At 38.8% G+C, this 21547-nt stretch overlaps 3 protein-coding genes and 2 pseudogenes across 3 annotated transcripts; 3 read left to right on the top strand and 2 right to left on the bottom strand.

Moving 5' to 3' along the window:
• Positions 1-21547, bottom strand: part of LOC126628235 (wall-associated receptor kinase 5-like) — a 28530-nt pseudogene that overhangs the window by 5829 nt on the left and 1154 nt on the right.
• Positions 3832-5365, bottom strand: LOC126630326 (ER lumen protein-retaining receptor-like; annotated as a pseudogene).
• LOC126630325 (ERAD-associated E3 ubiquitin-protein ligase HRD1A-like) lies at positions 5395-6110 on the top strand. Its single transcript, XM_050300409.1, has 3 exons — positions 5395-5507; positions 5790-5939; positions 6026-6110. Exons 1-3 carry the CDS (start codon positions 5395-5397, stop codon positions 6108-6110), a joined length of 348 nt encoding a protein of 115 aa, XP_050156366.1.
• LOC126628236 (uncharacterized) lies at positions 6309-8593 on the top strand. Its single transcript, XM_050297848.1, has 3 exons — positions 6309-6499; positions 7343-8200; positions 8311-8593. Exons 1-3 carry the CDS (start codon positions 6490-6492, stop codon positions 8340-8342), a joined length of 900 nt encoding a protein of 299 aa, XP_050153805.1. The 5' UTR covers positions 6309-6489; the 3' UTR covers positions 8343-8593.
• LOC126628233 (laccase-15-like) lies at positions 16232-19194 on the top strand. The gene is made up of 5 exons (XM_050297846.1): positions 16232-16438; positions 16806-16957; positions 17051-17295; positions 17567-18637; positions 18817-19194. The coding sequence occupies exons 1-5, from the start codon at positions 16340-16342 to the stop codon at positions 18945-18947; spliced, it is 1698 nt and encodes a 565-aa protein (XP_050153803.1). The 5' UTR covers positions 16232-16339; the 3' UTR covers positions 18948-19194.

Below are 21547 nucleotides of genomic sequence, written 5' to 3'. Positions count from 1 at the left end.
TTATTATTTGCGAATGCTAGGAGTTCACATGTACAAGTTGTACCATTCATCTTCTAGTTGGTGGAACGAATTGTGAGTTGCTTTTATCACTTGGTTGGTGGTACGAATGTGAATTCCTTCATCACCTTTCATCACATTTCATCACCTGGTTGGTGACACGAAGATGAGTTCCTTCTTCACCTGGTTGGTGGCATGAGTGACAAGTTGCCAAATAATATTAGAGTACGGGTTGTACATTTCATCACCTAGTTGGTGGCATGAAGGAGAGTACGGGTTGTACATTTCATCACTTGGCTGGTGGCATGAATATAAGTTCCTTCTTCATATTTCATCACCTGGTTGGTGGCACGAATGTGAGTTTCTTCTTCACCTGGTTGGTGATAAGAGTGGCAAGTTGCCAAATAATATTAGAGTACGGGTTGTACATTTCATCACCTGGTTAGTGGCATGAAAGAGAGTATGGGTTGTACATTTCATCACCTGGTTGGTGGCATGAAGATGAGTTCATTTTTCACATTTCATCACCTGGTTGGTGGCACGAATGTGAGTTCATTCTTCACCTAGTTGGTGAGAATAAGGGTAAGGTGTCGAGGCACATTGCAGCAAGTGTCGAATGACACAAAGTATGTTGAACCCTTTCGAAGCACATTTGGCTTATGTATGAATGTGTTAGAATGTATGATGTTTATGTATGAGTGTATTAGAATGTATGATGTTTATGTATGAATATGTTGGAATGTATAATGTTTATGTTGATTGACATGAGTGATGTTTATGAATGTTTTGCTATGCATAAAGGGATCCATGCTTTCGATATGTGAATCATGTTGGTTGTAACACTTAGTATCACATACTTTGTGTCAAAGTACACATGTTGAAGCTCTGAGTAGGTCAACGTAGACCAAGTGTTCCAGTGCTAGGAATGCAAAAGACTCAGAAGAAGTTGTTTGAATTCCCTCTTCTTTAAATATTTGCCGAATGACTTATGTGACAAAAGATCTCAAGCGGTTAAAGGTCAAAACATTTGTAATGTGTATGCCTTCTTATAATAGCATTTCATTCAGTACTTAGTCCTCCACTTTGAAAGAGTGAGGCTTGGCCTTATGGTCATAATAGTCGACGGTACATTCACCCCTGGTTGTCTTGATACGAACTTTTATCCCTTTTGCTGTAATGGGCTTACTGAGAGTAAAAAGCATTCCTCTTACCAAGAGACAAATACGTTTGGTGACTTAGCAAGTAGCTAAATGAAGCAAGAGATGATGCAATGGGTGTCTGAATGGCCAAGATCTCCTCACTTGGTATAACTTGACTTCCACTTCCCACTTGTTGATAGGGGTTAACCATAAGGGGGTTCCCTTGGTATGTCCTTGCTTTGGCGAAGACGTGGTTGTAAGCATATGCCATCACCTCAGAGTAAGTCTTCCAAGTGTTGGCATTGATCATGTACTTGAAGAAACAATCACGTAAGCCTGCCGTGAAGGCTTTGAGGGCGGTATTGTCATCTGCCTCAGCGTAGCGAGAATACTCATGGCTGAAGCGACCAGTATACTCTCGTAATGACTCGTCTGGTTTCTGGCGAACAATGTACAAGTCATCTGCAGAATGTAAGCGATCGTTCTGGAATATGTGTTGAGAGACAAACAGTTTCCTTAATTCCTTAAATGAGTCTAGTGTCTCGGGTGGAAGACGACAATACCAGTTTAGAGCTCCACCAGAAAGGGTGGAATGGAAGATAAGATATCGCTCTTCGTCGGTGTGCATCTGATATGCCATGGTGGACTCAAAGAGGTTAATGTGTTCAATCGGGTCCTCCATTTCAGTATAGAGAGTATAGAGTTATAAACCAATCTTTTGTTTTTTCTTCGCTTGAAGGGAGGTGTCGATGATCCTCCTTGTGAGAGGGCCAGACCTGGGTTGGTTCCAGTCAGGTATCTCGGCCTGACGTTCGGCCTTCAACTTGTTTACTTTCTCAAGGAGTTGTAGGACAAGGGGGTCTTGAGTGTAGTTATGTACCACTGGAATTTTCTTCCGTAAGTCTCCATCGCCTCTTGGAAGTAGGAAAGTTTGAGCAAGAACATGTGGTTTTTCCTTGGACTCGTTGTACTAACTTCTAGGGTGAGTCTGTCGGAATACATCCAAGTCCCATGTACCTTCATGTTCCTCTGGGACCTGTTGTTCCTTCCCTAGATTGGCAGCCTGCCTAGGCCGTGGTAGATGACCGAGTATCTCAGAAACCCTTGGGTCATTAATCTTTGAGCTTATGTGAATGGAGTTCTCTCGACGTTGCTTCAGGAAGTCTTGACAATCGTGATAAACAGCTTTCGATCCTTCCGCTCATTCTGCAAGGAGGTGTCTTACTCCACTTCTCCTGCTTCGGGTTGAAGCAACTGTGTTGAAAGAAGTCTCATGTTGATTATCAGATCGATGGGTAACTCGCTCCCTATCAGGGATATCTATGTCGAAGGCAGGTGACACTCCGTGTTGGGGGACACCCAGTTGATGGTTAACTTCTACGGGGGCAACGAGCTCATGTGTTTGAGCATGCCTAGCTTCATGGAATGTCTCGAAGAGCTTCTCATATTGCTCCTGGAGGACCTCATTCTTCATTGCTATCTTGTTGTTCTGAGCTTCTAGCTTATTGACTTTAGCTTGAAGAGCAACCCTTTTTCCTTCATTCTTTCGTTGCTTCGCACTAGGTGCAAGAGGGATGTCATTCTATGTATTGTGGCTTCCTTCGCTTCCTATGTTGGAGAGGGATGCCTGGTCAAAAGAGAATGTACGAATGATGGAAACCAACTTGACAAAGTTGAATAGAGTGGGAATAAGTGTCGTTACCATAGACGACGTCAAATGTTGATGCACAAAATCAATGAAGATTTTGGTACAACAGAAAGTGTCAAGTTTGTGACATTTGCTAGATTGCTCCGGTCACTAGCGTGGATAAGTATGTAAATGGATAGAGACAGGGAAGCAAACACAAGATGTACGTGGTTCACCCAGATTGACTACATCCACGGAATAAATGAGTTCTCATTAATTGTGAAGGGTTTACACAAGTACATAGATTCAAGCTCTTCTTTAGTGAGTATTAGTGAATGATTTAATACAAATGACATTAGGCAATATTGTGGGAGAATGATCTCCTTTTATAGAAGAGAGTTTCTAACTTTGTTCTGACATTGACACGTGTTGTGTTGTGATTGACTTCTGATGTTGACATGTGTTGCGCTATGATTGGCTTTTGATGTCGACACGTGTTGCGCTGTGATTGATCTCCTGGTTGGAGGGAAACTCTTTTGGGTCATTGACGGTATAATATTGACCGGTAATCGGTAGTTTCGAGATTGATCAAGTATGCTACAAACAAAATGAAAGCCTAAAGTAAACCAACAGAGTTTGCGCATCCTTTCCATCTTAATTATCTTCCCTTCCTCAACTTATTCTCAACAGAAACGTGGTTGTAATTCTAAGACTTATAACTTGACTTGGGATTAGCTCATTCCCAATTCTGATCAGCTCCTACCTAAAATTTTGGTTTACAGAACAACTTTGAGGGAACATCAATGTCTATGAGTTTAACAAAATCAACCTGCCCTCCTTCTGCGTTCCTTCCTTTAACGCGGCATTGAATTTGAATCGCTAGTTTTTTAATTCGGAGGTCAATGGTTTAGAGTGACCAGAATACACTTGTTCCCTCTTGGTTTCTTCCTTGAAATATGGAGGTATATAATATGTTGATAGAGATCTGATATATCGTAAGTGACGTATATGTTTCAACATCGTTTATATTATACATATATACTGAGAAATATAACACACATTCCAAAATTGACAACCAAATAAAAATCCAATTTATTTACAATCAGGTGAGAGTGGTTCGTTAAATTAGTAAATAATTAACAAGATCTTATCAGAATCTAATCCATTAACGTGGAGAAAATCCCCCAACAGTGACAGCAATGGTTAACTTTTGGCTCTGTATGTCCTCAAGTATGTATGCATAATGCATTCCTCTTCTGTTGCCTTCCGGTGGGGTGGAAACCACACATCCAGAATGATCCACGTCAAGCGGGAAGCTTAAGCTCCTCGTGCTCCTTCCAGCTGAAGAAAAAGCAGACAAGCTTGTTATTAGGATACAGCATCATCTACCAAAGTTGATGATTCGGTATCATAATTTGTGTCAACATCGAATTAGTGTCATAATTTGTTACACCACAGCGTATGGAAATATGTTACAAGACCAAAGCCATTGCTCCGTATTCATATTTCTCGTTTCGACGCACAGTATGATACAAACTACTCTTATGGGGAGACGAGAGAGTCGAGCAAAGTTACCTCTTGATATAGTAGTAGAAAAAATCAGCATAAAGAGCAGTCTGAACTAGGCCTGAAATCCAAGCTGTGCGTTGGGCATTTTACAACAAATTAGTTATATCACTGTGGCTGAAAATGCACTCAATGATTATTAAGTGCAAGCTATATACAAAGAGAACTTACGTATCCAGCGAACTCTGTGGAGGTCAGTGAAGAAACGGTAAATCCAGTTGACAAGATATAAAGAACGATAAGCACTGCACAATGTTACCAAACAAAAATAACACCACAGATAATCACATGAGCAGAAATCCAAGAATAATGAGCAAATGCATTGATGCCTCGGCGGAGTTGGAACATACCCGAGAAGGAAAACGTAATTTCCAGTAAGTTGTCAATGTTTCTTGACCTCTGCAGTAATACCAACTGTGGTAAGATTGCCACAGCTTCAAGATATATTGAAAATGCCCACAGAACCTATTACAATAGATCAAGCTCTAATCAGACGGGTGTAAAAAGGAGCATCATCGTACAAAACTGGTACCTTAAGGCAAAAGAAAGGGCAAGATAAATGCAATGTACCTCAATTACAGTAAAAGCGCGCGGAATCAGAAGAGCCAGCCCCAAGGATAAAAGTATGAGATAGTAATGTCTGAAAGTATCTTGATCCTTGTTGTAGGTTTGCTTCACTACTTTATGGTACCTCATGTGCCAGACCGTGGCAAAAGAAGTTCCGATAAATCCGATGGTTAATATTGCATTAAGCTTCATTATATTGGAAACGAGCGGAGCAAGTCTATTATGTTGTCATGGAAAGTGGTTGATAGGGCGAATGATATGAAGGTGCATTGAATGATTTATGTCGAGTACGAAAGGCAATAGGGGAGAACTAATAGTTGTGATGGGATTATACAGAAAACATTAGTTATGAAAACCAATAATATGGACAAGTCATGAATTTCTGCATTCTTCCGTCTTTCTCATTTAACAGTGTCCATGATTTTGTATCTCAGGTACATGATACTAGCAACAACAACAGTGTCAACATTTGTGAAATATGTTTTCTATGTTACTGACATGCTTATGGAGGGACAATGGGAGAAGAAGCCTGTCTACACGTTCTACTTGGAACTTATTCGGGACTTGCTTCACTTGTCTCTGTATTTGTGCTTCTTCCTCGTGATTTTCACGTGAGTATTTCTGTTTATCTTTAGGTTTAGATAAGTTGCTTACACACACATTTTTTTCGCTAAATATGACACAATTTGGAGAACATGTTGGGCTCAATCTGTGTTGAATGCAACAGCTCCGTAGTGGCAGAGAAGCTGTGGGCATGAAGTTAGAATATGATACAGTAGTTGGACCAAAATCCTACCAATTTAAATTTTAAGCATGGGGAGAATTTTGCTTGTTGACGTGCATAAGCTGAGGTTATTCTATCTTGATTGACATGGAGTATTGTCCCATCCCAGGTACTATGGTGTGCCATTGCACTTGATACGTGAGCTCTATGAAACATTTAGGAACTTTAAGATTCGCATTGCTGATTATATTCGTTATCGAAAGCTCACATCAAACATGAATGATCGATTCCCAGATGCTACGCCTGAAGAACTTAATGCGTAAGTTTAAAGTCTAATTAGTTTCCAAGTGTTGTAATTATCAAATTCTGCATTTGGAGTCTTAGTTGTTGATTATCAATATGCAGAAGTGATGCAACTTGTATCATTTGCCGTGAAGAGATGACAACAGCCAAGAAACTATTATGTGGACACCTTGTAAAACATTTGTGAATGGACAATGAATTGTGCCGAAAATCTTTGAGAAAGTAGTTGACTTGGTAATCAAGTCAAATGAAATCTTTATTCTCGGAAACCTTAAAGGAATGAATATATTTGGAGTCCTGATTGTTTGCAATCAGTTTCGGGGTCTTTTATTAAGAGAATATAAATAATAAGAGTCATGATGGGACTCTGATTGATTAGAGAATATCAGGGTGGATATCCTTTCCGTTAATAGGGGGAATCGATAGAAACCCTAGGTATAAAACCAAGAAGCAGTCCCTGCTTCCATACCGTTCGAATTACAACACTACAGACCTATTTCGTTAGTAGAATTCATAAAGGAGGTATTGGAAGTAGAAGATTGCTTCATCCCTGCACCAGAAGCATAATGGCGACAGGTAAGTATCTGACGTTAGTATGCATGCATATCTTTAACGCCATGCAGTATGCATATGCAGGTTTAGTCTGCATATTGGTTTTCCAGTAATCTTAATACCATGCTGTTAAGTTCTTGGGTTATTCTTACATGTGGTATCAGAGCCACACAGTATGGTTAGGATTCAATATAAGGACTTACAGATATGATCCATAGACAATAAAATTCATGTGATAATAAACTTCCGCTGCACTGATAATTCCTGACATGTATAAATGATAAATTTGAATATATATATATAAAGACATATATATGTATATATATATATATATATATATATATATATATATTGTTGCTGCGTAATCCTCGACAGGTTCAGGTAGGAAACAGAGAGACAATGTACGTGGGTCATAACCTGACTACAAGAACATTTATTCATCAAAGTTATACTAATGAATATAATTTCAAGACTCATAAACGTTAATCTGCTCAAAAGTGTTTAGCGTGCTTTGGTTGATTATTGTCCAAGTGATTGGATCTGACTCATTTGATATATGTAAAAATTATTAATCTGCCTAAAGGTGTTTAATTACTATTGTTGAAATTCGAATGAGTTAGTGTATAATGGAACATGGAACTGACAAGATTGTGTAATCCATCTGCTCAAAAGTGTTGGATATATATATATTACCCTTGTGTTCTATGTTTGGATTATGCAAAACTAATATAAGCAACTTCAGTCCAAAGATGTTGTTGTGTTTATATGCTATTGAGAGGATGAAGAAACTTGTCATAAGCTTCTTCTTTATATCTGTTATAAACTTTTGTATGAAATGTTAATAAATTGTTTGTTTGCTGAATGCAGCTACTCAAACCACGTCACTCAATTTTACTAACATTGAAACATTGACTGGTTCGAATTTTAAAAAATGGAAAGAGGATATTGAGATAGTGTTGGGACTGATGGATCTGGATCTGGCCTTAAGAGAATATCAGGCTGCAGTAATCACTACTGAAAGCACTACAGATCAAAGGATTAAGTCTGAAAAATGGGAGAGAGCCAATAGAATATCAATAATGATCATGAAGAAGGCCATGGCTCAGTCGGTGAAAGGAGGAATTCCAAAGCACACCAATGCCAAGGCTTTTCTTGCTGCCATTGGGGAAAAATACATAGAATCTGGGAAGGCTGAGACTGGGACTTTTCTCACTCAACTCACTTCCATAAAGTTCGATGGAGTTGGGAGTGTGCGTGAGCACATTCTAAAAATGGCAGACCTTGCTCTAAAGCTCAAAGATCTTGAAGTGGTTGTGACTGATCAGTTTCTGGTGCATATGGCACTGAATTCGCTCCCTGCGAAATATGGTCAACTCAAGGTGTCTTATAACACTTCGAAAGACAAGTGGGGTATTGATGAATTAATTTCAATGTGTGCTCAAGAAGAAGACAGGCTGAAAACTGATAAGAATGCAGAAGTGCATTTTGTTCAAACTGAAAAAGGCAATAGAGTTCCAAGTACTAGTCCTATGAATACTGCCAACAAGAAGAAAAAGAAGGTCAACTCTTACCCTTCAATTAAGAATACTAACACTTTTAAAGGATCTCACAAACTTAAACCTGTAAACACTGAAAATGATAAAGATAAGGAGTGTTATTTCTGCAAAGAAACAGGCCACATGAGGAAGAATTGCATTGGTTTCAAAAACTGGCTGGTTAGGAAAGGTAAAATTATTAATGTTTTTGTCTGTGTTGAATCGAATTTAATTATCATTCCTCCTCAAAGCTGGTGGTTTGACACTGGATGTTCCATCCACATAACCAATTATTTGCAGGGGTTCTAAAAAACAAGGGAAATAAACAATGAGGTCTACAACGTTTTTGTGGGAAATGGGAGCAAGGTGGCTGTGGAGTCTGTGGGCAGTGTTAAATTAGTTTTAGCATCGAGTTTTGTTTTGTCTTTGAGTCCAGTTTTATTTGTACCTTCAATGCGAATGAGTTTAATTTCAGCATCAAAGTTAGTTGAGTCAGGAATCACTTTTGTTGGAGACAATGAAAGTGTAAAATTTTTCCATTCGAATAATATGAACACCTTGCTTGGAAGTGCTTTTCTCAAAACTGATATGTGGCAAATGGATTGTAGCTACTACAATGAGTGTTTTAATGTGTCACTAAATAGTTCTAAAAGCAACATAACTTCTGAAAAATCATCAATACTTTGGCATAAAAGGCTGGGCCATATTTCAAAAGAAAGAATGTTAGCACTTTCACAACAGCTTTTGTTGCCACAGCTAGATTTCAGTGATTTTAAGGATTGTATTGACTGTTTTAAGGGAAAGCTCACGAATACCAGAAAGATGGGTTCGAATAGAAGTCAAAACTTGCTAGAAATAATTCACACTGATATTTGTGGACCATTTCCGAATAAAACAATTTGTGGGAACAGTTATTACATAACTTTTATTGATGATTTTTCAAGGTTTTCATGTGTTTTTGATTTCTGATAAGTCTTTGGCACTTGACTGTTTTAAAAATTTTCATTTGGAGGTTGAAAAACAACTTGAAAAACGAATTAAGATTGTGAGATCCGATAGAGGTGGTGAGTATTTTGGCAGGTATACTGAAACTGGACAGCACAAGGGACTTTTTGCAACTTACCTTGAACAAAATGGCATTGTTGCCCAATATACAACCCCTGGCACTCCACATCAAAATGGAGTAGCAGAAAGAAAGAACATGACTCTCAAGGATATGGTTCGATCAATGCTTGCACACTCACAATTGCCGATTTTTCTTTGGGGATAAGCTTTGAAAACTGCTAATTATATCCTAAACCGTGTTCCAAGCAAGTCAGTGAAGTTAGTACCTTTTGAATGTTGGACAGGGAGGAAACCTAGCTTTAATCATTTCCATGTGTGGGGGTGTAAAGCTGAGGCCAGGTTCTATAACCCAAATGAGAAGAAGTTGGATCCAAGAACAACTAGCTGTTGGTTTATTGGTTATCCAGATAAGTCCAAAGGATTCAGATTTTACTATCCCAATTCTAGCACACGCATTATGGAAACTAATAATGCAAAATTTGTTGAAGAGGGTTCCATTTGTACATCAGCTCGACCAACATCTAAATTTGAAGAAACCATAAGTCCTTCATTACTTGATCTGCCAAACGACACTGTCGACGTCACTGAGATACCACAACCACTGTTGCTCCAAAGTGACACACACAATTTTCAAGAGGCTGAGACAGTGCTTCCAGATCACAATGATGAAAACGTGATGCCACCAACTGAGAATACTATGGTATCGCCTTCTATTGTCATCAATGAGGCAGCAGATGTATCCGTCCTGGTACCAAATGAGGTTCAACAAGATGCACAACATATAAGGCGCTCTCAAAGAACAAGAAAGGCAAACATTTCCTCAGACTTTGTATACCTCAATGAGGCTGAGCATAATGTAGGAGATGATGATGATCCTATCTCTTTCAATCAAGCAGTTTCGAGTGCTCGGTCCAAACTATGGTATGCAGCTATGGAAGAAGAGCTGCATTCAATGCACAAGAATGATGTATGGACCTTAGTCCCCAATGATCAGCAAGTTACTAAAGTGATAGGCTGCAAATGGGTCTACAAAACAAAAAGGGATTCTCATGGACAAGTTGACAAACATAAAGCAAGACTGGTGGCTAAAAGGTTTACGCAGAGAGAAGGATTCGATTACAATGAAACCTTATCTCCTGTATCTACCAAGGATTCCATGCGAGTTCTTTTAGCTCTCACTGCACACTTTGATCTTGAGCTTCATCAGATGGATGTCAAGACTGCTTTCCTCAATGGAGACTTGGAGGAAGACATATACATGGCACCAAGGAAGAAAATATCGGTAATATCGGAAATATCGGTAGTCCGAAAACACGGAAATATCGATGGAAATATCGGGATAATATCGATATCGATAAAAATTACATGGAAACCACGGAAATTGTAAGAAAAACTTGGAAATTTTTATTGAAACTTTGCAGGATATTTATTTAGTCAATTATCTATTAGTTTATCACAAAAAATTGGAAGAAAATGCATTACATGATGGATTTAACTGATTTAAGTTGATTATACAGCGAGCTGGCAAACACTGTGAGTGAATAAAATATATAGTAATTAATGAAAAAAAAATTAAACACACCATAATTATTTATATATAATGATTTACTACAACTTTCAAGTAAAACTCATATTTTAGTTTTTAAATCTACCCTAATTCTGACATACTGCCGCACCCATCATTTCTTTACTACCTTTCTTCCTTCTTCACGTGGGATGTAGTACCTCCCTCATTTTCTATTATTTCTTTCCTTTCCACACACACACACACACACTCACACACACACAGACACACCCCACTCCCTCATTTTCTATTATTTCTTTCCTTTCCACACACACACACGCACAGACACACACTTCAAAGTGTGGATTTCTCTCGGATAACACACACACACGCACAAACACACACTTCTACACACACACACACACGCACAGACACACTTCAAAGTGCAAATCCACACCAGGGACCAAGCCATTTCCTTCTCTCACTCACTTCGACTCTCTCTCTCTCTTCTCTGCACTGTCTCTCTCTCTCTCTCTCAAAATCCTCTTACCTCTCTCCCTCTCTTGCCGTGACCACACACACACACAGCAGCAGCACCATCTGCTCGACTCGAGCAGCTCGAGGACGACACCACCATCATCACACATCATCAGTCTTCTCTCTCCAGCCTCTGCGATAATGGCAGATGACACCGTGACCTCCACTGTGGCGCACACTCCGGCGAGCACCATCACCACCTGTGAGAGGCGCAGATCTTGGCAGCTGCGACGACGGAGCTCGGCTGCCGTTCCGACGACGGAGAGAGAGAGCGATATTATCGATATTATTGATAATATCGCGATATTATCACGATAATCAATTGGAATACTCTGAAAATATCGCTGTTGGAAAAAAACGATATTATCGGCGATATTTCGCCGATAATATCGATATTTAATTCCTTGCATGGCACAACCACCAGGATTTGTTGAAAGGGGGAAGGAATCATTGGTCTGCAAATTGAACAAGTCCATTTATGGGCTAAAACAGGCTTCAAGACAGTGGAACAAGAAGTTTGATCAAGTTATAATGGCAGCAGGTTTTCAACAGAACAAGATGGATGAATGTGTGTATTTAAAGGTCAGTGATTCTAAGTTCATATTCTTGGTCTTATATGTCGATGATATACTATTGGCAAGCTCGGATATATCATTGTTACATGCAACCAAGAAACTGTTAACATAAAGCTTTGATATGAAAGATTTGGGAGAAGCTCAGTTTGTGCTTGGTATTGAGATAATACGAGATCATAGCAAAAGGGTTCTTGGTCTTTCTCAAAAACAATACATTGATAGAGTCATCAAAAGATACAACATGGAGAAGTGCTCTAGTGGAGAATTACCTATTGGGAAAGGGGATAAAATGAGTACTGAACAAAGTCCCAAAAATGAGTTGGAAAAGGAAAGCATGAAGGACAAGCCCTATGCGTCTTTAGTTGGCAGTTTAATGTATGCTCAAGTATGCACTAGGCCCGACTTAGCATTTGCAGTGAGTGTACTAGGAAGATTTCAATCAAATCCTGGCACATCTCATTGGATTGCAGCCAAGAAGGTTCTTAGGTATTTGAAGAGGACAAGGGATTATATGCTGACTTATAGCTATGTTGATAACCTGCAGCTGGTGGCATACACAGATTTGGACTTAGCTGGATGCGTGGATGACAGAAAATCAACCAATGGTTATATTTTCTTACTCGCGGGTGGAGCTGTCTCATGGAAAAGCGCGAAGCAAGGCTCTATTGCGTCCTTCACTATGGAAGCTGAGTTTATTGGATGTTATGCAACAACCAAACAAGCTATTTGGTTAAGAAATATGGTGAAAGAACTGAGGGTTGTTGACAACATTGAGAAACCATTAAGAATATATTGTGACAACAAGGCTTCAGTGTTCTTCTCAAAGAACAACAAAAGGTCGTTGGCTTGCAGACTGATGGATATAAAGTATCTAAAGGTTAGAGATGAAGTGAGAAAGGGGACGGTGGACATTCAACATATCAACACTGAGTTGATGATAGCTGATCCTATGACAAAGGCTTTATCAGTGGGAGTCTTTAAGCGGCATGTCTACAACATGGGCGTTAGAGAGACTTTTGATTCAGTTAATGAGTGGGAGTAAGCACTCGATTAATTGATAACCGTTTCTTTCAGATTTATTTTGGATTGTTATTTGGCTATTGTATTGAGAATTAATATTTGAAGTTTCTTTGACAGATAATTTTGTACTGATAAATGATTCAGTTTGTGTTGTGAGGAATTGGACTTTTGACTGCCAGTTCTATACATCATGATCTCTTTAGTAACACAGTGCTCTTAAGTTAAGTGTGTATGTGATCATGGAGGAAAAATACAGTTTCACTTGTATTTTTATTTCCTTGGTTCTGCATTTAATTTCAAGAGTGACAGGTTGCTTTAAAAGGACATGGTTGCAAGCCTGAAAGGACTCTAGTGATCACCATATATATTTATTTCGTTAAGGGGTTCTCATTGCCATTCAAGTGGGAGAATGTAAAACATTTGTGAATGGACAATGAATTGTGCCGAAAATCTTTGAGAAAGTAGTTGACTTGGTAATCAAGTCAAATGAAATCTTTATTCTCGGAAACCTTAAAGGAATGAATATATTTGGAGTCCTGATTGTTTGCAATCAGTTTCGGGGTCTTTTATTAAGAGAATATAAATAATAAGAGTCATGATGGGACTCTGATTGATTAGAGAATATCAGGGTGGATATCCTTTCCGTTAATAGGGGGGAATCGATAGAAACCCTAGGTATAAAACCAAGAAGCAGTCCCTGCTTCCATACTGTTCGAATTACAACACTACAGACCTATTTCGTTAGTAGAATTCATAAAGGAGGTATTGGAAGTAGAAGATTGCTTCATCCCTGCACCAGAAGCATAATGGCGACAGGTAAGTATCTGACATTAGTATGCATGCATATCTTTAACGCCATGCAGTATGCATATGCAGGTTTAGTCTGCATATTGGTTTTCCGGTAATCTTAATACCATGCTGTTAAGTTCTTGGGTTATTCTTACACACCTTTTTCATGTCGCTTGCCTACGATCATGGTTAGAGCGACAGCATACCTGCCCTACTTGCAGAGCCCTAGTTGTACCTCCTGACAGTGGGACAGGTACAGCTGGACATAGGGGTTCACAGTCAGATGTTCATCAACAGGGTAAACTTCTGAGCAGTGCAATTTGTGTTGTATCTTTTAGTTTCTGTGTGACAACCATAAGGTCCGATATTTGGTTATTAAAGGAAAAGAACTTTGTAGTTTTTAATTGCTGAACTTTGTAGTTTTTAAACTTACATTTCCTTTTCCTTTATGTAAGATAATTATTGAGGGTAAAGAAAAACGAAGGCACCAATAAAATGCCAGTTGGATTTCATGCTCTTTGTTTATGTAATATATTTTGATCATTTGAGACTCTGATCTTTTGTTCAGTATAAAATTGTGGCGAGTTGACTGATGATTTTAATTGGGAACAGGGACAGGCACAACGGCTCAGGGTGGTGGAGTTGCGGGTGATAATGTGAGCCAACATGAAGCCAGGCTCCGAGCTGCTGCTGCTGCATCAATATATGAGAAGTCTTATGTATATCCTTCTGCAAACAGACTAGTATGGTAATGACACCTGTATCCTAAGTTAAGGTTTACATTTTTATTGGTGGAGTGATCATATGTGTCCATTGTATTTTAATTTATTTCTAGGTTGCTTGTGAGAGTGTGCTTGATACATAAACTTTGGATATGTTGCACTGCATAGAATGCTGCATGCCAGAGCCTTACAAACTATGTCCTCTTGCATGCAGGTCTCCTGGATATACGGTGATTCCTCAGGTTCAAAGACATACGGCTGACTCCTCTAATACTGAATCTGGTGGAGAATCTTCTATTGGACAATCACAGCCACAACTTGCAGCCCAAGGTGGAGCTGCAAACTTGTCCTTCTCTCAGTTTCCACCTTACATGTTTGTCCCCGGAGCCAACTTGGCCTATGGGGAGAGGTTGGGCAGCGATCCAAATCTGACAGCTTCTCCGCTGGAGGCCCAGAAAAAGCTTCTTCAGCACCGGATTGAGGTATTAAAGAGAAGATGTATAACTTTTGTTGTGACCTCGCGGTCGTTACCCCCAATTTCTCCTGCTTAGTAACTGCTTTTCTTGTACAGATCCTGCAGAATCAGCTCCAAGTTTTACAGAAACCAAAACCAAAGGAAAGTGAGGACATGGGCCCAACAATGGCATGGCAAAGGAAAGAGTATCGCAGCTTCTTCATCTGTTTCGGACTGTGGACGTCATGAAGATCGGGTCGATTCGTAGACATGGCATAACTTTAGGTATATTGTAAGACACAATATATGTGGATAACAAGGGATGAGAAAAATAGGTTAGGGATGAGTGAATAACTGGAGTTTGAGCATATTATTGTACAAGTTACGCTCTTTTCCTCTTGTTGAAAAATAATTTTCTTATCGTTTTGTACTTATAACATTTACCAATACCGTAAAATAGTAAAATAGTAGCTTGCTCCATCCGTAACGCCCTCTAGATCTTCCACGAAAAAAAACTAATCAAAATCGTATAAGATGCAATAGCCAGTCATCGCCACCTCCACGCGCAGAGTCTCTCTTTCAACCATTTGACCATGCGGGAGTTTTTTCATTGGAAATTTTGATATGTACACTTCTTGAAAAAGTGACAAATATTTATTAGCTAGACAGGTGATGTTACTAAAACTATAAAATAGTTGCAAAAGAGAATTTCTCCTCCACATCAGAATGTCGTGAGTGTTCCTTGACCTTATTGATCTTTGATCTCTAGTAATCATTGGCGTAGAAGGTTGGTATTGTGTTTTGCTGATTCGTGACCTAACCCAAACCCATGCCCGCAACAATTGACCTTCCCTTGTTTTTTATTCTTGTTTTCGATTGATCCCAAGGTTCATATTACAATTAACTCGAAAGAAAAAGACGAATGAACCTAGTACAGTCAATGCCGTGGAGGCCAATAACTGTTTGGCTTGGCATGCTGCAATTTGCAATTTGTATTAATTGCTCAAATCTCGTTATCATGTTTAATTTGAATAGTCATATTCGTCTTCTTCTTCTTCATTGAATGTTAACTAAATTGATGATGTTTTCCTAACAAATTTGTTAGGTATGAAACACTATATATGGAGAAAAAATTTCGGTGTGAAAAATGGTATTTCTCGTTATCATGCTTGTCCAAATCAACCTTGATCTGACTTCTCAATCTCAACAAGTTGAAATATATGGCGTGCTGACATAAGCTTCGAACTAATCTAGAAATATAATCCAAGTTTAATTGATCAACATAATAAACAGTAAAAACATTTGTGATTGCATGGAATGAAAAAACATGAGAGAACATTGTATAGTGAAGATATTAAGCGCACGTGTTTCATGAAGCATACTAATTGTTACTTAGCATAGCTTGACTAACCTTCACCAGTTAATTAATTAATTAATTTTTAATTTTATTACGTATAATCGCCACCTGGGCTTTATTTAGCTCTCTCTGTCTCTATATATATCCGTCCTCAACTCCTGCGAACTGCATCAGTAACAGAAATATAGAGACCAAATAATAGTTACACAACTCCTGTGAATCCGTGATCATCACTAGTAGTTGTAACAGATACAGCTATAAAGACGATCGATTGGAAAGCAATCATCAATATCGTCGTCGATCAACATGAATATTTTAACTAGCTTGCAACTTGCAGTCGGCTTGCTATTGTCTACTGTTGGCATCTTCCATTGCCAAGCTTTGTCTCCTCGGTACACTTTTGTGGTAATTACCTAGCTCATTATTTCCTTAATTTCGATGCAGTTCAGTTCTAAATTTTGATGCATATGTATGAATTGCATGCATCATGCATGCATGCCTATGGTTATATATATCTCTGTGTGTGTGATATATATGTATATACACTTTATAAACGATGCTCATGCATGTATGCTGATTTCAAAAATATTAATGAACTCATATCTTGTGTTTGTTTGCAGTTCAGCTTTAAATTCTGATGCATATTTATGAATTGCATGCATGCATGGCTATAATTATACATATATTTTGCATTCATGCATCATGGATGCTGATTTCAAAAATATTAATGAATTGATGATATCTTCTGTTTGTCTGCAAAAATTAATTGTAGGTCGAAGAAACTTCATACAAACGACTGTGTAGCACAAAGAACATCTTGACTGTAAACGGCCAGTTTCCGGGACCAACATTGTATGCTCGTGCTGGAGATACTGTCATAGTGGATGTCTATAACAAGGGCAATCGTAACATTACCCTCCATTGGTAATTCATCAACTTTATACTGTGCATGTAATCTCATGCGGCTTTTAGTTACTTTCATGACACCAGTACAGTTCTGATCCATCTATATTTCAGGCATGGAGTTAAGCAACCGAGGAACCCATGGTCGGACGGTCCTGATTACATCACGCAATGTCCTATTCAACCAGGAGCTAGGTTTACCCAAACCATTATATTTTCCTCAGAGGAAGGGACCCTATGGTGGCATGCTCACAGTGAGTGGGATCGAGCCACCGTCCACGGTGCTATAGTCATATACCCCAAGAAGGGAGCCACTTACCCTTTTACCAAGCCTCACGCAGAATTACCAATCATCTTGGGTATGCAAATCAATTCAATCTTCCAAAACCGCTTATAGGATAGCTAACGCTTTTAAATAACTAAAAACGCTTGTGACAACGTTGGTTGCTAAAGTTAAAAAGGTTTTTTTTTGGGAATTTTTTACTTGTATTTTTATTAATTAAAAATTTCGATGTGTTCTAATGAAAGAATTTCTCGTAAAAGAGCTTATGAATATAAGTGATTTCTATATAAACATTTCCAACTTACGATCCTTATTTTTCTGCAAATCGTTATATTTGAAAATTGTAGGAGAGTGGTGGAAGGAAGATATTGGACAACTTTACGATGAAACGATTCAAAGTGGAGGGGACCCTAATAATTCAAATGCTTACCTCATCAATGGTCAACCCGGCGATCTCTATCCTTGCTCAAAACCAGACACATTCAAGCTCATAGTTGATTACGGCAAAACCTACCTGCTCAGACTAATCAACTCTGCCGTGCAGGAGATGATGTTTTTCGCCATTGCCAATCACAACGTCACGGTTGTAGGCTCAGATGCTAGCTACACCAAGCCATTTTCAACAGATTATGTAACCATATCTCCCGGGCAAACTATTGATCTCTTGTTAAATGCCGACCAAAGCCCCAACAACTACTACATTGCTGCTAAAGCCTATGTTGCCTCGGCTGGAATTCCCTACGACAACACAACCACCACCGCATTACTCCGATACAACAGAAATTCTAGTTCAACCCCTACTTCGTTGCCTAATCTTCCTTCCCATAACGACACCAACGCATCAGTTCACTTTACCAGTAAACTCAAAAGCTTGGCTGATAAAAACCACCCTGTTGACGTGCCACACAAGATAACAACTCATTTGTTTTTTACACTATCCATCAACACACTACCCTGCCCGAGTAATTCATGTACTGGGCCTAATGGGACACGTTTTGCCACCAGTATCAACAACATTAGCTTTGTTGACCCTACCATTGACATATTGCAAGCTTACTATTTCCATGTCAATGGGGCATTTGGAACTCGCTTTCCAAATTCCCCGCCCTTGCTGTTTAATTTTACAGCTCAGGACTTGCCGTTGTACCTACAGACGCCGAAGCAAGCGACGGAGGTGAAGATACTGGAGTACAACTCAACTGTGGAAATTGTGTTTCAGGGGACAAATTTGGTGGGAGGAGATGACCATCCGATGCATCTCCACGGATTCAGTTTCTACGTTGTGGGACGGGGGCTTGGGAATTTTGACAAGGACAAGGACCCTTTGACGTATAATCTTGTTGATCCTCCTCTTCAAAACACCATCGCTGTCCCTATAAATGGTTGGACTACCATTAGATTCAAGGCAGACAATCCTGGTACGTAATTAATGAAGACGTTCATCATCTTTAGTGCATATATTATCATAAGGGGCCATTTGATAATAACCATATCAATTTCCAGTTTCCAGTTTTAGTTAACAGCCCCTAATTCGTTATATATTAATGAATGATAATTAGATCGTGTAAATTGTTGTTCTTCTTCTTGTTGTGTGTAGGCGTTTGGTTTATGCACTGTCATCTGGATCGACATATGTCATGGGGTATGGACATGACGTTCATAGTGAAAAATGGAAAGGGCCCAGGAGCGCAAATGTTACCTCCGCCACAAGGAATGCCTCCATGTTAACAACTGTTATAAAGCTTTCGAGTTGGATTCTGTTGGAAATTTAATTATTAAAAATTATTATTATTTATGATTTCTTGTGGGTTAAGGATATTATAGTTTCTTACCTGTTAAGGCTTGAGTTTGCTTTAGTTTTCACTATATATATATATATATTAATGTTTATATAGGTGGCTTCAGTTTGTAGCCATCTCGGCAACCTTAATTATTTGTTTTCTGTTTAATAAAATAGTGTTCATAGTTTATCTTCCGTTGGTTTGTAGTACTCTATTGTTGAACTTGTTAATGGCAATAAAATTGGACTACATGTAGTCGGTCCTTTCAATACCATTTTGTACTAGGAACTCTGACTGGCAGTGGCCGTGGCCAGGATATAAATGTCATAAAAATTTACCTGGTTTTGTCTTGTCACCAACTTGGTGGCCGTCGACGACTCAAGAACAAGATGAAAATTTTCCATCAAAGAAATGACGATAATGCGCATTATATTAGCACTAAAATTAAAATTTACTTTGCCTTATTTTCAAAGATTGGTTCAACTTTCAAATATACATGGTTCATGAAAAAAAAAAACAAAGCTGACAGCCACAGCCCATACGCAATGGATTATCGAAAACAACTCTAGTAGTAAGCTCATTCTATACTCTGAAGTTTTAACCATTAGATCGTTGGCCAAAACATATACTTTCAATAGTTGTCGGCGTGAACTAGCTTAGGAAGAATGTGTGCTGCCCTGCCACACAACCTCCTCAATTCCCTTGCCACTTCTTCCATCGCAGGCCTTTCGGCACTACTCAACTTGAGGCAACTCTTTGCAAGCTCCGCAACAGCTCTGAGTTGCTCTCTGTTACCCTCGTTTACTAGTTGTGGCACAACGATCTGAAATATGTCGTTTTGTTCTACAGAAGAAACGAAATGGGATGTTATGATTCTTCGATTTTCTGGTCTGTTGAAGGACAATGGCATCTCTCCCGTCAAAAGTTATAACAAGACGACTCCAAAGCTATAGACATCACTCTATCTGTCAACTGGCCTGTTTGGAGATATTCGGGGTCTAGATAACCAACCGTCTGCTGTACCAATGTGTTCATCTGGGATTCATTACTAGGGACCCGGACCAACCTTGAAGATCCGAAACCGAAGACCTTGGCCACAAAACAATCGCTTAATAATATGTTGGAAGAGTTGACATTTCCATGAATGATCATTGGTTTTGATGTCTCTGCTGCAGAATGCAGATAAGCAAGAGCAGCTGCAGATTCTGAGGCTATCTTTAAAAGAATATGCCAAGACAATGCTTTTTTCCCATTAACATGATGAATGTAGTCGAACAAGGTCCCGTTGCGGGCGAGTACATAGACCAACATGGGTGCTTCAGTCTCTAAACAGTAGCCCAAGAGCTTCACCACATTTTCATGGTTGATTTTGGTATGAGTGACAACCTCATTTATAAAACGCCCGATTTGGCCCTCCTCCACTACTGTTTCCGTTATGGCCACAATCGCACCGTTTGACAGAAGTCCTTTGTGAACCTTTCCACTCTCTACTGGACTAAAAGTGTGAATCTGGTTGTAATAGTCAGCGGCCACCTTTAGCTCTTCGGACGTAAAAATTTTTGGGCTTCCATGTGAAGAAATGTGCTGCTCTAATAATAGACCTCCATTTTTCTGGAAGAACTTGGCTTTGAGATTAATGAACTTATGTTTCTTCACACTGAGATAAACCCCAGAGATCCCAAACATAAGAAATGCGCAAAGAAGTCCAAGACCTGCAAGGTTACATTTAATTATATATTTATATACACGATATATGCAGTATCTTGTTAGCTGAGACCCTAAGGACTTGTTTGGTATTGTGTTAAAAAAAATTCATAATTTTTCAAAAGATTTCTTAAGAACATCATTTAAAGACAATTTTTTAAGATTTAAAAACTTGTTTAATATGGGATTTTTTTAATTAATAATTAAAAGAAAAGGAAAAATATCCTAGGGCAACTCCACATGGCTCAGGAATTACTACTAAGTTCAATTGAACAGACATAAAGATCAAAAGAGAAATGGGAGACAAAGAGGAGAAATATTCGGAGGGAAGGAGGAAGGTAGGAGAGAAAAAAAAAAGAGGAGAGAGATTCAGAGAGGAGGGGCGAGAAAGAAAGTAGAGAAATGATCAAATCAAGAGAGATATCGAAAGAAATGAGAGAGAGGACCATATGAGGAGAGGAGATAAAAAGATACCATAGAAAAAGAGAGCCACCAAAGAAAGACCGGGAGAAGAGGAGGAGAGAGAAAATAATAGGTTTGAAGTTTAAAAACAACAAGAGGTTGTAAATGCTTTTAAAATGGCTAAAAACGTTTTTGGTGAAAATATTTTTGGAACTAATCTTTGGTAAAAATACAAATAAATTATAGAAAAACACTTGAAGTGCTTCCTAGAAGAATTACACTTCAAGTGCTTATGAAACCCAACAAAGTTTCGTCTAAAAATGTTTTTAGTCATTTTGAAATAATTTCCAAATAAGTCATAATGCTGCACTTATCACATATTTGTACTATCTCTATAATAGAATAAGAGCCCACAACACATGTGGGTCTCATTTCTATTAG

This window comes from Malus sylvestris, chromosome 7 (genome assembly GCF_916048215.2).
Source record: "Malus sylvestris chromosome 7, drMalSylv7.2, whole genome shotgun sequence".
Lineage (NCBI taxonomy): Eukaryota > Viridiplantae > Streptophyta > Magnoliopsida > Rosales > Rosaceae > Malus > Malus sylvestris.
Note: the sequence above shows the minus strand (reverse complement) of the source record. Positions and strands in the feature narration are given on the sequence as shown.